The sequence below is a fragment of the Filicampus tigris genome, chromosome 17, assembly GCF_054856515.1.
Source record: "Filicampus tigris isolate MCC_2025a chromosome 17, RoL_Ftig_1.0, whole genome shotgun sequence".
NCBI lineage: Eukaryota > Metazoa > Chordata > Actinopteri > Syngnathiformes > Syngnathidae > Filicampus > Filicampus tigris.
Window position 1 is genome coordinate 4975470 of NC_141233.1, and position 16837 is coordinate 4992306.

At 40.4% G+C, this 16837-nt stretch overlaps 1 protein-coding gene across 1 annotated transcript in view; it reads right to left on the reverse strand.

The window, feature by feature from the left end:
- Positions 1–16837, reverse strand: part of med13a (mediator complex subunit 13a) — an 85027-nt gene that overhangs the window by 39448 nt on the left and 28742 nt on the right. Inside the window, exon 3 of the mRNA XM_086012713.1 lies at positions 15854–16022. Coding sequence (XP_085868839.1) covers positions 15854–16022 — 169 coding nt within the window. The remainder of the gene's footprint in view (positions 1–15853; positions 16023–16837) is intronic.

A 16837-nucleotide genomic window follows, 5' to 3' on the forward strand; every position in this document is an offset into this window, starting at 1 on the left:
AAAGGCTCAAGAACAACATCAAGCATCTCCCCATAGTCTGTCCCAGTGTGCAGAATTTCAATTTAGTGTTTCTTTATTTTTGTCCATAGTGAGATGAGATTATAACCTTCGGCATTTGGGTCCTAAAACCAAGTCCTTAAAGTGGGAAGTCAACACAAACTTTTTTTTTCAAGAATATGTTCTATGCAAGTCCACTACTTGAAACAGGGCATTCTGAAAAAAATTGCGTTTGTGGAATAAATGTTAATCCACTCGTTTTTAGCCATCTCTGAGGGCGGCCATTTTGTCTTCTGTTGACTGAAAATTACATCACAACTGCTCACGATGACCAATCACGGCTCAAATTCAGAAAACAGGCCAGCCGTGATTGGTCGTTGTGAGCAGTTGTGATGTCATGTCCGGTCGACAAAAGACAAAATGGCCGCCCCCAGAGATGGCTAAAAACGAGTGCATTTTGATGCTTAATTTATATTCCACAAACGCAAAATTAATCAGAATGCCATGTTTCAACTAGTTGGCCTGCTAGGAACATATTCTTGAAAAAAATATGTTTGGGTTGACATCCGCTTTAAGGACTACATGCATGAGGTCTGTGACGTACATCCAATACCGTCAGTGATCGATAAATTAGTTCCGGTTAATTTCATGCTCCATTAACGACAGAAGGAAAATGAACAACTCAAGTGCTTTAACTGCCAGAAAATATGTAAATATAAATTAAAGGATACTTTAAAATTCCATAACACGGCGGGTGGCTCCAATGAGAATTGATGTGTGCATTTAAAGTGAAATTAGCTTCCTTCGAATGCAGTGGATACAGAATACAAAGGATAAGGTTTATTGTTACTCATACCAGAACATTTGACAAGGATTATTATACTACTAAGGGCTGTCTTCAATAACATTGTACTGTCATTGTTTGAATGGTTTATTTCTTCCCCTTTGAGACCCTTTTGCCTTCATCTTTACACGAATATTCTCAAATGAGATCCCTCTGAGCTCGGAATGCAGCAGTGACAAGGTATGACACGGAAACCTAGTTTACATTCTTAAAGGTTCCCTTCCATTATAATCCAATATTTTACAGTTTTTTTATGCATAACATATGTCAAAATGTGTCTGTGACATGGTTTAAGAGTGCCATCTATACCGTTTGCTCTTTGCTTACAAAAGCTTTTAAAGGCAAAAGCGTGCAAAAACAAGCAGGCTTGAACTCAGCGTCACTCAACCCTGGTAAACTGACTGACTGCGACAACACAGCATCTTATTCTAAACCTTTGGATCACATGCCAATCTCAGGGGATTAAGGAATAAACTGCTTCACTTTATTTTTGGAGAAACATGTATGCCTTTGTATGCCCAGAGGATGGGGTCTTTCGGGAAAAAGTTGGAAGCTAATGTTCTAATAGCCAGAGCTGGGCATTTTACTAAAAATTGAGCGTCCGTTATTCACCATCCCCGCCTCTAATTTTAAACGACCGCCCGTCGCCCAGTCCGACTAAACTTCCCCCTTAAACCCCACATCCTTGGGGGACGATGAATGAACAGAAATAGTGACTCACACCGGAAAAAATAGACTAATGACAGACTGCAGACGAATGGCGACTAAATAATGGGGGTTTCCGTCTATAATTAATCCGTCTATTTAAAAAAATGTCCCTGTCGTTCATCAACCGTCAGTAAAACGGGTGTCCATCAGTGACGGACAGACGGAGCGGTCCATCACATACGGAATGCCCAGCTCTGCCACTTCAAATGATTTTTGATGTAATGGAGCAGGGGCTCAACTCGATGCTCCTTCCAAAATACCTCGGCTTCTCACCATGTGCGTAATGCTCAGCCAAGCCAACCTGTGAAGGAAATTTGCTTGGGACACTCATATCCTATGAGCTCATTCTATCAGTTGTTACTCTAAGCTTATGACCATCGGTGGGGCTCGGAACATAAATTCAAGCCTTTGCCTTCCAGCTCGACTTCTTTTAAATCATTACAAACCGGTGCATGGCCACCCGTCCATTTCACTTAAACTTAAGCTTGCTCATGGAGAAGACATGACTTTCCTCACTCGGGGCACGCTTTCAACCAAAAAGTAGTAGTCCCCACTTTATGGAAAAGAACAATGGCCTTTGACGAAGCACTGCTTTCTTGGATTGTTACTTTTATGCAGACCATCTAACACTACATTTGAATTTATCAACACATTCCAGAGGAGTAATGCATAATTTCATGACACCATTTCTTCGGACTCAAGGGCCCAAGTGGGAACGGCCGAAAAATAATTGGTCTTTTCATCATCAGGTAGTTACAGCTCGTCATACCAGTGATGAACGCAGGAGAGGTAGAGGGTTAGGGCTGTGAAAAGAAACCATTGCGGAGGCCATATGCTGGTATAACCCCCCAAAAATGGAGCCTTTGTTTAAGGAGGTGTGATGTGACAGCTACGGTCATAGTGCAGTAAATTACACTTGGCTTTTTTGACTGCTTTTAAAGTCTTGTAACCATTACCACCTGGCAAAGGCTTAAAAAAAGGACGAAGTCAAAGGCCTTTTGCCTCAATTGCTGTACAATATAAGCCTGTGCATGCACTTTATATCCGTGTTGTTACAAAATAAACCTGGTGTGCTTTACACCATGTGCATGGAAATAAAACAAGATGGAGAACAACTGAGTGCTGCAAGACAACGGAACCAGACAGCAATGGGGAGATGGGATGTGTTGTATTCTGCAGACTTCAACAGAAATGCTGTCTGCGACTCTCCTCTCGCCATCACAGAATACCTTACACAACACGTTCGCATGCGTCTGTGAGCGTAAAGTGCTTGAGGGAGCGGGCTGCCATCTGTGGCACAGCCTGCAGAGGTGCAAACACAACCCGCACATTCAAATTCCTGGCTGGCATAAATAGACATACGTGAAACCCGCCAACATGATTAACAATCATATTACTACTACCTGTGGTGTGTAGATGTAAAAGTCTTTTAATGAGTCAGCGGTGTAGTTACTGACTGCAAAAGCCTGTATGTATTTTAAGGCTATGCTATTGTGCACTCTAGCAATTTGCATTTGGAACAGCTGAGTGCAGTCAGTGCTGAGTCAAGGGTGGGTCACATGTCGTCAACAGGTGTGTGGTTAGCATTTGACTAAGCGAGAACCAAAACAACGTCACATGGCATGTCTTCTCACATCGGTGTCACCCACAGACACACAAAGGCTTTAGTAATGCCTTTGCATACTGCTGCACAATCCTATAATATCTGTGTGCATGTAAACAGGCAGGCATCTAAACACGTTCGCCAAATATACTATGATACAGCAAAAACATGGTGACATGTGGCGAAAGTATGAAAAGCAAAAACAAACTATCAAATCAAACATTTGATATGAGTGGTTGAATTATTGTTACAAATGTGTGCAAAGTTTGAAATGATACACAAAAAGCATCAAAATGTGGGACTTGACTCACCTCTGTTTTTCCAGAAGCAATTTACACCTTTGTTTACATATACAAAAAAAAAATGTTGAAATAATTTGGTCAAATGTAAACCACTTCCTCACTTGCAAGTTTTGTTTGCCTAATGTCGCCCCCACAATCAGAAGTTCGAACTGGAAGGAAAATGATGCATTCTTTCTGTATAGTTGCAATGGCATTCTGGACATTCCCCTTCTGCTATATCTCGTAAAGATAAATAACACTGGTCAACTGCCAATTTTAATCAGAGAGGCTTTCTGTGTCCCTTAACGTATTTTTGATGCTGATTTAAAAAATATCTTTTTTTTTCAAGAAATCCGATTTTCCTTTTTCGTTTTTAAAAGCTTGTGCAATAATGATTTGACCATGCGCTGTAATCCATACCTTTGACGTTTACGAAAAAAATTCCAACTGTTGCTGAACGCAACCCTTAATTGGGGTTGTCACAATACCAAATTTCTGTTTCGATACCAACATGTATTTCAATACTTTTCGATACTTTTGCAAATAGGTTAAACACTCAAATGTCAATATTGTCCTTTATTTTAAAACAGACTTTGGGCACAATAACTTTAATAACTTTCTCGACTGAATATATTGGCACTTGATCCATGCAGATAAACTTTGCAACTGCCCTGTTGAGCCTTTTAGCATCTTTGCTGTCCTTTGGGTACTTCATATGCTGCTGAAAGACATCTTGGAGAGTAGGTTGCTTATGAGTGGGTGATGTCACCCTCTCTGAGCCAGTAGCACTAGACTTCTGTTGTTGGTGGAGGGAGAAGGTACGGTATTTTAATTAACATTCATTCATTCATTCATTCATTCATTCATTATCCATACCGCTTATCCTCACAAGGGTCGCGGGCGTGCTGGAGCCTATCCCAGCTGTCTTTGGGCAGTAGGCGGGGGACACCCTGAATTGGTTGCCAGCCAATCGCAGGGCACACAGAGACAAACATCTGCACTCACAATCACACCTAGGGGCAATTTAGACAGTCCGATCAACTTACCATGCATGTTTCCAAATGTGGGAGGAAACCGGAGTGCCCGGAGAAAACCCACGCAGGCACGGGGAGAACATGCAAACTCCACACAGGGTGGCCGGAGCCGGGATCGAACCCACAACCTCTGAACTGTGAGGCGGACGTGCTAACCAGTCGACCACCGTGCCGCCCATTTAATTAACATGATCATTTTAATTTGAATGACATTGCCTTATTTTTTTGCTCTTATTATTCAAAGGGTTTATGTTTTGAAACCATACATGAAACATTTAATGGACATGGCTAGAAAAATAAATTGAGGCTCATTATATCATCTAGGATAGGATTAGCTATTGTGGGCTAATAAAATGTTTTGCAAAAACGGGTTTCAATATAATATATAATTTATATCATGTTTATGCCTTAATTGGTTATTTAAATATTTAAAGAATGTAATTACTGTTTTAAAGATATATTTGATGTATTTATTAACCATGGACATGTTCAGGGGCTGAAAGTGTCTTTTTGGCATGGCCAATAACTGACGAGTAGACTAGACAAACAGGTTGTTTTTTTTTACCAGACAATACAGTAATACAAAATTGTCATTTGTTAGAATTACTTTTTCCTATGTTGGTCTGTCTAAATTGATTTCCAAACAAAGCAATCACATTTTGTCTCTTCACAATATTTTATTAAACGCTTCTACACAAGAAAGATATGGTTGACTTTACTTTTTTTTGTTTTTAGACCATTGGCCTTCATAAATTACTAAACGATTACAAAAATCGCTCACATTTGGCGAATAAAACAGCTTAATTTCACCCCCTGGACATGTTTTAGCTCTCTGTATGTCGGCTACTCAAAGTTTACGACTGGGCTGGGAGGAGCTTTATACTAATTTTATTGACATTACAGAGTAGTGAACTGGGTCGACAACATTATCACCTTTCGTTCTTGACAGAAGTCGCGGAACAAATTCTCATGGTTGTCCTTCAGATGTGTGGACAAATTTGACATGGTGTCTCCCTTCGCGAGGCAGACTTTGTTGCACAGAAGCACCGCAGTGCCACGCGGCCTTCCGTGTTCAGTGGCTCGCCTTTGTCATTCGGTTTGAACCCGAAGTACTTTCACACCGTACTTCGGGTCCCCGTTTTATCAACGAGTACGGGCTCTGTTCCTCGTTGTCTTCCACCTGCATTGTCTGCGCGACTTCACTTTCTCTGCCTGTGAGCATAAGGAGGCGGAGGCGCGTGGGCAACGACGTCACACACGCTCTTCGAGACCGGCTCCAATTTACCAATTTAATCACATTCAATAAAATTAAATACAGTAAAAGTACAGTCCCATTTGTTTTTAAATGTTAGTATAGTACCGTTTTAAAAACTCTAGTATTGTGATACTATACTGGTACCGGTATACCGTGCAACCCTACCCTTAGTTAATAAGTAGTATATAAATATTATTAAGTACGATATTACATTGCATGTTAATATTATTATTAATGATGATCGTTATTACTATTATGAAAACCTGATGTGCTAGATCAAAATGAGGGCAGATTTGGAATCAGTGCAAAAAAAAAAAAAAAAAAAACTTTAAAAGTTTACTTACATCTCTGATTAAAAAAAATGAATGAAAAATGTTTTGACCAGTGTAATCTAATGGTACTTTCCGCAGATTGGTCCCATGATTTCCTTTGACAACTGTAAAAAGACTCACTGCTGTGTTAGTGTTTCATTGATTTTAGAGTGGCTTCTCATGCAGTGACACTGCATCCATAAACTGTGCAATAAAGCCCCACCTGCCAGCAGCACATTGAAGAAACTAATTCTTCAAGATGTCACAATTACAATTTCATCATTTTGATATGAATGTTGAAATGATAGTATGTGATCAAAAATCCATATAAAAATGTATTGTGCCCGCTCCCGTCTGTCAACTCCTAAATTCACAGTCTTTTAAGTGTCAGGTGCAAATGGTCAAAGGCCCTCAGCCCAGCAAGAATAAAATATGATAATCCAGTGAGTATTTGGAAGAAGTGCGACAAGATGGGAAGGTGGGTACATTTGCTGTCAGCTGCCAAGTCATGGAAATGAGGTGCCAAAGGCCAGCAGCAAGTCGTGTGCGGCAGGAAGACATCAGAGAGACTGAATGGGGCTGATAGCCACCATCATTGTCACATGGACAGGTTGCTGTGTGACAGATGACCAACCAAAGTTAAAATAGCTTCTGTTAATACAAACATTGGACTTGCTTGTCAGTTGCTTGGCAGTCCAGAGAAAACGACTTTTGATGTCTTATTTTACCTAATCATTCACTGTGTTGCGGCATGCGTTCATACACCAAATCCAATCTGGGCAGCGTTTTGAGTCGCCACGAAACAGTTCTAATTCATTCAAATTTCAGATGTTCCCACAATATCAAAAGGCTGCTTAAGGAAATCTCTAACTACTGATTTCATTCAGTAAGGATCTGTTAAAGCCTTGCCAGACATAAAATATTGGATTAAAAGAAAACTATAATTGCTGAATAAAACTATTTCTATGAGAAATGTGTGACTGTATTTAGTGTAAATCCTCCCAGTGGGTGCATTTGTGATGTATTGTTGCAACACAAGCATTTGTTCATGTAAACCTGACGCAATGGAGCATACTAATCCAACAATATTCTGTCTAAACTGTTATAAATGAACACTCTTTATATTTTCTGTCTCGTGGGAACACTGCTTTACTGCCAAAGCATTTTCCCTAACCTCCATCTCTATAGTGCTTTCCTTCCCATTTGAGGCACTACTTGCTGGACTCTTTAGATGCTAAAATCAAACACTTCTGTATCCCAGTGTGAAAACATTGTTGTTTGCTAATGTGAGGCATTTATACAAACCTCTTGGGGAGCTTTATTCAGTCCCATTTGTTACAGAATTCTACTGTTATCTGTTCAATATATATGACTAACATAATAAGGAGATTCCAGGTCATGGGTAAGATTTTGCCACACAGTTGCAAGGACAGTGTGAAATTTGAAAAAAGTGAATAAGTCAAGAGAGCCCAAAAAAGAGTGGGGACGGACAATGGCGGGACGGGGGCATTAAAAGATGTGAGGAAAAAACAAGGGGACTGCAGAGCTGTGACATTCCTAAAATGTTTGTTGGGGCTTGGTGTGCCCGCAGCTAAGAGTGGCGCTTCCGTTGAGATGAAGACCACTTCTTCACGACAACAACTACGCGTGCTACTTGAACTTGAAAGAGCCAGACGTCCACCTCTTGACATTTTATATAAGGACGCACAGTTGTCACTTTTGGTTTGACGTCGTGTTCATGGATCCCATTTGCTTGCTATTAGCATCTGTAGCAACTAAATGTGTTTTGACCAGTTGCGCGATGTAGTGTCGGCACGAGTTCTGACACGGCATTACTGTTTCTGGAGTTAACGCTTCTAACAGATAGATTCAGGATAACTTGACAAGGAACTGGTGAAAAAGAGCGTTCAATCCATAAAACCTAAAGCAAATTATTCGCCCTCTTGAAATTGATTTCTTCGTGATAATCGTTTGATCAAATTAACCACAATGTGAGGGGTTCCCATATTACAAAAATGTAATTATTTTGAAAAAACAAACATACGTCGATGTTGGTCGATGGAAGAGCTAACGGAAGAGCATTTAAAATGATAGACAGACCAACCTGTAGGCGAAAACTATTTGATCCGGCTTGATAAGAAGGCAGATAAACGGACAGCGGAAGAATACCCAGGCTACAGACTGAGGGCGATAAACAAATCTGCATATCACCCACAAAAAAATTCTTGAAAGTCCGTGCCCAGAAAAAGAATGTTGTAATTCAAAATCTAACTTGTCAAATATTTTTCAGGAATTGCTACCAAATTTGAACAATGTATGCTTGTAAGTATTCAAGTTAAAGACAAGTTGTCATTACATTACATATACACTTTTTGTGATGAAAAAAAAATACATACAATAACAGTTACAATTATTGCTAAGTGTATTAAAACACTTTTTATAATGAAATACAGTAACTTTAATGTCTTTATGAAATTATTTACACTTTTTAGGCATTGAAATCTTTGAACGTTCAACAGCATATTGTAACGAATTGGGTTATCTGTGTTGTGGTCGGATTTGTGTTTTGCTGAGTTGTGATGTTTGCGAGGTTCATAAATGCATCGTACGGCTGGCGAGAGAAGCAGTGGAGAACGAAGAACAGAGCTGTTGTACTTTGTTTTTGGCAAAAAATACTGCTTGCTCCCTCGTCTAAGAAACATTCACAGTCGGATGATGCCGTGCATGTTAGACGTGCTAGATGCAACATGGCCGACAATCTCATGTAGCAATGTCGTCACACAACTTTGGGACTCCTCCACGTAGCTTTCCCCATCGGCGATTTAACAGGAAAGCCAGAATGCTCTCAAACAGGAGACCGCAGTGTACGAAGGGGACCTTCGAGCTATGGCTTGTATGCGTATGCCATTATAATGCCATTTATCCGTGCATTTATGATTTATCGCAGCTTCTGGCGTCCTGGCTCCTCTTTAGTGCTGCCGCCCTCCTCTCCCGCGTGCAACAGTCAATAGCGCCCGTGTGTAAGCGCGCGCTAATAAGTGGACCGAACCGAACGCAAGTGGACCGAACCGAATATGCCATACCGAAACGTATGAATACACCCACCTGTATCATTACACCCCTAAGTGGAAGGGTACCCAGGCTACAGACGGATGGCGATAAACGGACCTGCAAATTGTAGTCAAATGCCCAGCTCTGCATATCGCCCACAAAAAAATATTGAAAGTCCGTGCCCAGAAAAAGAATGGTGTGATTCAAAATCCAACCTGCCAAATATTTTTCACAAATTGCTACCAAATTTGAACAACGTATGCTACACGGCTGGTCAACAGCAAATATTGAACATTACATAGCAAGTGGGCAGAGCAGGGCAGCAAATTTTGATAACTTGCCAAAACATGAAACTAATTTTAAACACCATAATTTTATGAGTAATGAAGGCCCCGACCTGTAGATTCAAAGGTGCCCCCTGTTGGCAGATATGTGCAGATTTCCTTCCAACTCCGGATACTCTTACAATACTTAAGTTTGGAATCTCTGTAACACAATGCAAAAACTGTCCTTTAATATTAAATACTAAGCCAAAATAATATACTGCCTTAATGGGGGCACTTGTCCAAGATGATATAACCTCCCCTACTGTCAAGCCACCTGACCACTGGGAAACACTGCTGCCAACTGCCAACACAAACAAAGACACACAAAGCCACAAGAGACATGGCTGCGTCTACCTCTACTCACTGTTTACACAAGAGACCGGTTGCTGGAGAAAACAATAAGCTAAAACTCTAAAGGCCAGCATGTTTTAACACACATACACACACAAATCTTGATTACTTCGAATTGATTTCCCTCAGCCACAAATGCTGGAGAGCCTCTTTACACATGTCAGATTAAAGCTGGAAGGCAGAGCGGTCTATGAAAACAGGAGGAATGCAATCCTCTTGGAGAATATCATACCTTCACGTGGATACAGAAATAGAGGTAATACCGACACAACCACAACAGTATGTCAGATTCCAGAATGCTCCCGCCGCGCCCACAAAGAGGCAAACATGCGCACACACTCGGGATCTGCTAATATATTTGCTGCAAATGACCTCACTTTGACGTTCATGTGGAACAGATCTTTTTTTTGCAATGCTAGTTAACACTTTCAAATAACTCACCAGCCAGTGTGTTTGCAATCATCTTTTCTCTCACATGCATGGATTTCTTATATTAAAACTATAAATCAATATTCCAAAAATGAATTTATTCCTGCAGTAGGTGTAGTGTGTAAAATCTCCCCCAAATTACAAATAGAAAAGCAAATCGATAGCTAATATTTTCATATAAATATGATGACCTGAAACTAAAAGGAAGGAAAATAGTGGGGAACTGTTGGAGAAGAGGGAATATTTCAGGAAGATTAAAATGCATAGTGTCAGAATGGAGGGAAGTGAAAAAAAATAAAGGATGGACAAGATGGATAAAGACACAAGAGTGAAATGAAAAAATAAAAAAAAATGTGGGGAAAAAAAAAAAATCGGGAAAATTGAACTCATTCAGGTAAAATTAGCCGGTGGATAAATGAGAAAAGGAACAATTGCTCCACTTCACTTATCAAAGCAACGGCCTGCAGCATCCAAAGTGCCTTATTAGTAAATTGTTGAAAGAGAGTCAGAATCGCTTGAAGACAACTACTTTATTTTTCGGACTATAAATCACTCTTTTTGTCATAATTTAGCTGATCTTGTGACTTATACTCAGATGTGACGTGTATATATTAAAATTAGAGCTCGGACTGGCACCCCAAAATGAGTTTTTATTACTGTGAATGTCAACTTTTGGTTTCAACTGTACATACAGTACCAAGGAATTAGAGCAACTTTGGGGAAAAGTGGGGGAAAGGGAAGTGGCGACAAATTTTAACGCTGGATGGATTAACTATGACGACTTCACTTGACCTCGGCTGTGGCCTCTTGTCACATAGTCCAAACTGGGAGAAACTACAGCATCTTTCAGCGATGAGAAGGTGGGAGGGAAGGAGAATGAAACTGAGAGGAAGCAGAGGAAATGTAAGGATGTAAATTCTAAAATGGCTCCACACTCCTACCGCTAACAGCAATATGCGTAACAGCAAAACCTGAATACTTGAATTGTATTAACTTACTCCCCTCTGATGTCTTCATGAATTTATATTTTATAGCTAAGCATTTGCCTTGAGGTTGATGACCCGTGCATGCAGCAAAGAAACACGAGTCAATAATATAATGCTTTCCTACAGAAAACAAAATATCGTAATATTACAGATATGTATATGGAATATTGGCCATACTGTATGTTAGACAAAAGAGCCATACTGTATATGTACAGAGCAGCAAGTCATACTGTCCTGTTGCTGGAATTACAGGTGTGAAGATATTTGACCCTTTCCGGCTGTCTACATGTGTTGCGATTGTTTCAAAGCACATTATTCCTTGCTCTTGTTGGCTTCTCTTGTAGACTGCATGCAGGTTGTTGACACACACATGCTCGTATGCCCGTCTCCCTGTGTGTTTGTCTTGCGCTCGGAGCATGGAGGGGATAAATTTAGCGCTTTAGCCCCAGACTGGAGGCAGTGGCCCTTTATCCCGCACTGTCCTACTTAACAAGAGTGCTGCTTGCCGCTTCCGCCTGCCACAGTGCGCTGGGACGCACACACACCCACACGCACACACATCTACCTCCCAACACTGGACACAGCAATACCAAAAGAATGCTCACAGACACATGACAGGTACATGTGTGTCCAATGCTTGAATGTATGTTCTCATTCAAAAGGAACATGATTCAGTGAGATGAAAAGAGCACATTTGTTCAAACACAACAGAGATGAAATGTAAACACTTTTATTATAGCGGTGCTGCTGGAGCACATCTTGTCACTGCTGCTTTAAATACACAGCACATATTGAGCAGACAAAATGATATCCCTTTGTCCTGATCAAAATTGAGACATCAAAGCCGACTGGATGTAACGTTGTACTAGTTTTCGGAAGCACGGCCAATTAGGAGCGCGTTGACAAGTCGACTCTGGCCAATAGAGCACAAGCATCCCGCTTCACCTTGGAAACACGCGATCCCAGGGTGCATTTCTCTGCTGCCATGACAACCAAGATGAGCTCTCCCTTGTCCGTTCCCTCTCTCCCTCTCTTTCTCTCCTGCTGTTTTCCAAAGCCAGTGTAGTTCACAGCTTCACTGGAACAACCTTGTTGCACTACTTGGAGACGCTGCACACCAGACAAAGAACGATTTTCCCTTGTAAACACACATTTAATGCGTACAACAGGAGTCGCTGCTTAAGTCTATACTACTTAGTATACTAAAAGATAAAGGAGGCTGGTGCAGGGTGGGGGATGATGTAAGCATTTCAACACAGGCTGAGGGCTAGGGCTGAGGTTATGAACACTGTCAGCTGGCTCTAGCCGCCACCAACTGGAGACTTTGGATGATTAACGGGGAGGTGTGTGTGTTGATCTGTGTGTGTGTGTGGGGGGGGGGGGGGTCTTTTCAGCGTTTTCCATCAGCAGATGGCAACTGAGCAGCCCAACCCAAATCTTAAGTCTATTTTTACTTTCCAAAGTGGAGAAAGGTAGTGTACATAAAACGATACAAAGCTGTACAAGAGTAGTCTGTTATGTTTTACCACTATATAAATATATAATGTTTGCACATTATTCCAAAATGACATATTACCCTGACCACAAACATTAAATAATTACCTCTACCAACTGGGCCGGCACTTGAGGACACAACATAGTCAGAATATGATGTATAGGAATTTAAAAGCAAAACGCCAAAAGAAGGCGTTGTGTCTGTTAAAATTCCAGTGTGGTTGAAACACATAAAAGGAATCAGAAAAACATCCCTGACAACAAGTAAAATTCAGGGTCGTTGCACCACTATTTATAACCTGTCCAGTCTGTTCTGAGACAGCATAAGGGGGTGGAGGGAAGGTTGCCGAGTGAAAGAGAGACATAGAGAGAGAGAGAGAGAGAGCGAGTGAGAGACAGAGAGAGTGTGTTCCACAATAGAGAAGAGCAAAGGACTCATTTTTTCCTAGTCTCTCTTTGCGGCAAAATGTAACACAGTTAAGCAAGACACGAATTTCACAGCTAGTTCTACTTTGCATCCGTTTGCCCATTATTTCATCTTATGCCGATTAAGCTCACCGTGCGGGAAAAAGTGACACACGGTCACAGAGGAAACACAAGAGACACGTCCGTGTACAAAAAAAAGATAATGTTGCTCCATGACCCCGTGGCTACTTGACTGGGAGATTTGGCAACAAGCCAAGAACAGCTCCAAATCCAGTTACATATTGACACATCAAAATCAATCAAAAACAACCCATAAGATCCCTCCCTGCAACAGTCCACGATAGGACCTTTTCCAAAGACTTTTTCCCTTCTCCAAAACTTGCCTCATTTTTTTGTAATGTGCACCCACTAAAGCACAGGTACACAACAAATATAATACTGCTGCTGTCATCATTTTAACAAGTGGTTGAAGCTCATAACAGAATGAACTTTAGCTAGTGTCTGAGGTTCATCATAAGCTGGTCTTTCCCGACCTTTTACTTCACTTTGTATCGCTTTCTTACGACACACATGATTTAAAGATGTTAATTAAATTAGTGGCAATAATATCCAGTTTAGCTATGTTGCTTTTAACTGTACTGTAGTCAGTGAAAGCAAACGTTACAATGATTTTACATTAACTTTTGATGATGTTTCCACCATATAAGTCAACCAGTAAAACTATATATATATTAGGGGGTGTAACGGTACTCTAAATCACATTTCGGTTCGTTTTTTTGGAGACTTCGGTTCGGTATATTTTCGGTACAAAAAATGTTTTTGTTTTTTTTAAATATGTTTATTTTGAAAAGACGACAAGTAAATGTTTTTTTTGTTTTTTTTAAATAAATAAAAGCGAACCATTCGGGTGATATTCTAAGGAATTACACCAGAATAAAAAATACACTAACAATAAAGATCTCTTAATTTTGTAAATTATTAAGACACTGAAATCTTTAAATACTCAGCAGCAACAGCCTATGACTAAGACACATCTAAGTATTCAAGTTGTCATTAAAGGACATATATACACTTTTTGTGATGAAAAAAAATACAGTACTTTAAAAGGTCTTTATGAAATTGTATACACTTTTTTATTTATATTATATTGTAACGAATTGACTTAGCTGTATTGTGGTCGGATTTGTGTGTTGCTGAGTTGTTATGTTTCCGAGGTTCATGAATGCATTGTACGGCAAGCGAGTGGAGCAGCGGAGAAAGAAGAGCGCGAGCAGTTGTACTGTTCCCAAACAGGAGACCGCAGTGTACGGGGGGACTTTCGAGCTCTGGCTCTTTTCGGGCCCTCTCTTTTGTGCCGCTACCCTCCTCTCCTCAGCCAGCAGTGCCCTTGCGTAAACACGCGCTAAGTGGACCGAACCGAACGCAAGTGGACCGAACTGAACATGCCATACTGAAATGTATGTTACTCCCGTAATACATACACACATATATATATATATATATATATATATATATATATATATATACACACATATATATATATATATATATATACACACACACACACATACACATATATATATATATATATATATATATATATATATAGATATATATATATATATAGATATCTATATATATATATATAGATATATATACATATATACATAAACACACATATATATATATATATATAGATATATATAGTAATACTGACTAATTTATTGCTTGTGTTTGTTTAAATATACATGGGAAGAGGACCGTGAAAAAAAATTATTGCATATGAAATCGCAATCGCAGTGTTGAGGGTAGGTCTGGACCGATAATTCAATATCAATATGTATCGCGATTGAGCCGTGATCAATATCAATGGAAAAGCTCTTCGATAAAAAGTTCAATAGAAAAAATTTTGAAAACAAACCCGACCTCGGCATGGTGCGTGATGTAGGCCGCGCGCATCCGCCTCCAAACACGAAGAAGTTAAACCAACGAAGAAGAAGCCGCTACACCAATGAAGAAGGAGCCACTAAACCAACGAAGAGAAAGCAGCTAACGGAGCATGCGTGTGGGCCCGAAGGCCGTGTACCATGGCATACTCGCGTCGAGCGAGTGAGCAGTGTAACGTCATTCAAATAAATGACCAGTTGACACAGTAAAAAAAACTCTTACAATAAAATGATATTATGCATGATAACCTGATTAAACACTTCTGGATGGCGATGTGATGAACAAGTAAAGGAGTTCCCTGTCTTTGACATGGTAGCGCCAGTTAGCCATATCCGACCCTGTGCATCGCACTCAAGCTAAAATCAAGCAAGTAAAATATGAATGGACTATGGCAATAATGAGTCCGCTAAAAAGATAAAGTAGAATAACTGCTGACACTTTAAGAATAAAATAATAGTTAATTCTGTATATGAGTGAGCAGCAGAATAAACAACGTTGTTTTAAAATGGCAATTGACCATATGCATTTGTAACACTGAATTAAAAAAATCACTGTATACTAAGAATCAAGCTGAGTGTGCAGTCTGCAGCTTAACCTTAACTCATTCGGTACCAGACTTTTTCAGACCCATTGTGAAATGACAGATAAATATGCCATTGGGATGAGTTAAACAACCAAAGGCAATAAAACGGTTAACCTCGTGTCATCGAAAGCCTTGCACAACCCGCTGAGCTGCATCGGACCGCATCGCAGCACCAACAATCAAAATCAAATGTAAAAGAATAAAAAGTGCAGCATGCTGACACTAACCTCTTGTTTATCGGCTTCTCATCCTTCTCGTAGGGCTTGACAAACCACTTGCCGATGCGCACAAAGCTGCGATTCATGAGGCAGCGCTCCAGCAGGTTGTGGATGGCTTTGAACAGCAGCGTGCGGCACTCGTAGGAAAGACCGTTCTCCCAGAGTCCATCATCCTCAGCTGGAGGGGAGAGAAGCAAAAAGTGAAGGGTGGAGAGATTTACTTACCAATTAAAAAAAACATCAGAGCGTATTTAAGAGCGTAAATGAGGTTCGTATTCCGACAGCATAAAACGCATTTTGCGACATCATGTTACAGCCTCAACGGGAAGTAGAAGCCAGCAGTCAACATCACTCCTTTTTGAAAGCTGCACATGAATTAAATCAATGACGTGAAATTGAAGCATGCAGGCATTCACTGGAGCAGGATTAAAAATTCAGCAAAGCCACATGAAATTATTATTTAACTTGCATTATGTTAAAGATGGGATTTTGTACATTCAATAAACAGGAGGAGAACCTTGAAAAGGTTGCTCGGGGGCAATCTGATGATAGCGTCACACCTTTTCTAAGGACCAGACACTGTAGACAGGACACCCAGACAAACAATTTCTTGAAAATGCATAGCAGTGAGCCGCATCTCAAGCGACATCTGAAAGCCATATCGAGCAAGCCATGAAAATGCAAGGAGTGTGCTCACTGTGACAGACAGAAAGACAGCTCGAGGAGACACCTGCTGCTCCTTGCTTTAAGGCTGCGGAAGTTCCAGTTGATCCCCTCTATGTCTACTTTACTCTTTCTTTTCACTGCTGAGGATACCAATCTTTTTTTCTGACTGTCCAAAAACGTCTGGGTATATTCTGAATATTATGCACCATCATCACTGAGGCTGATGCATTGCATTCAATACAATGGCTGCATGATGTAACTACAGTGAGAAGCAACAGAACAGGACGGCAACATAAAGAAGATAATGTTAGAAGAGCTCACCAGAGC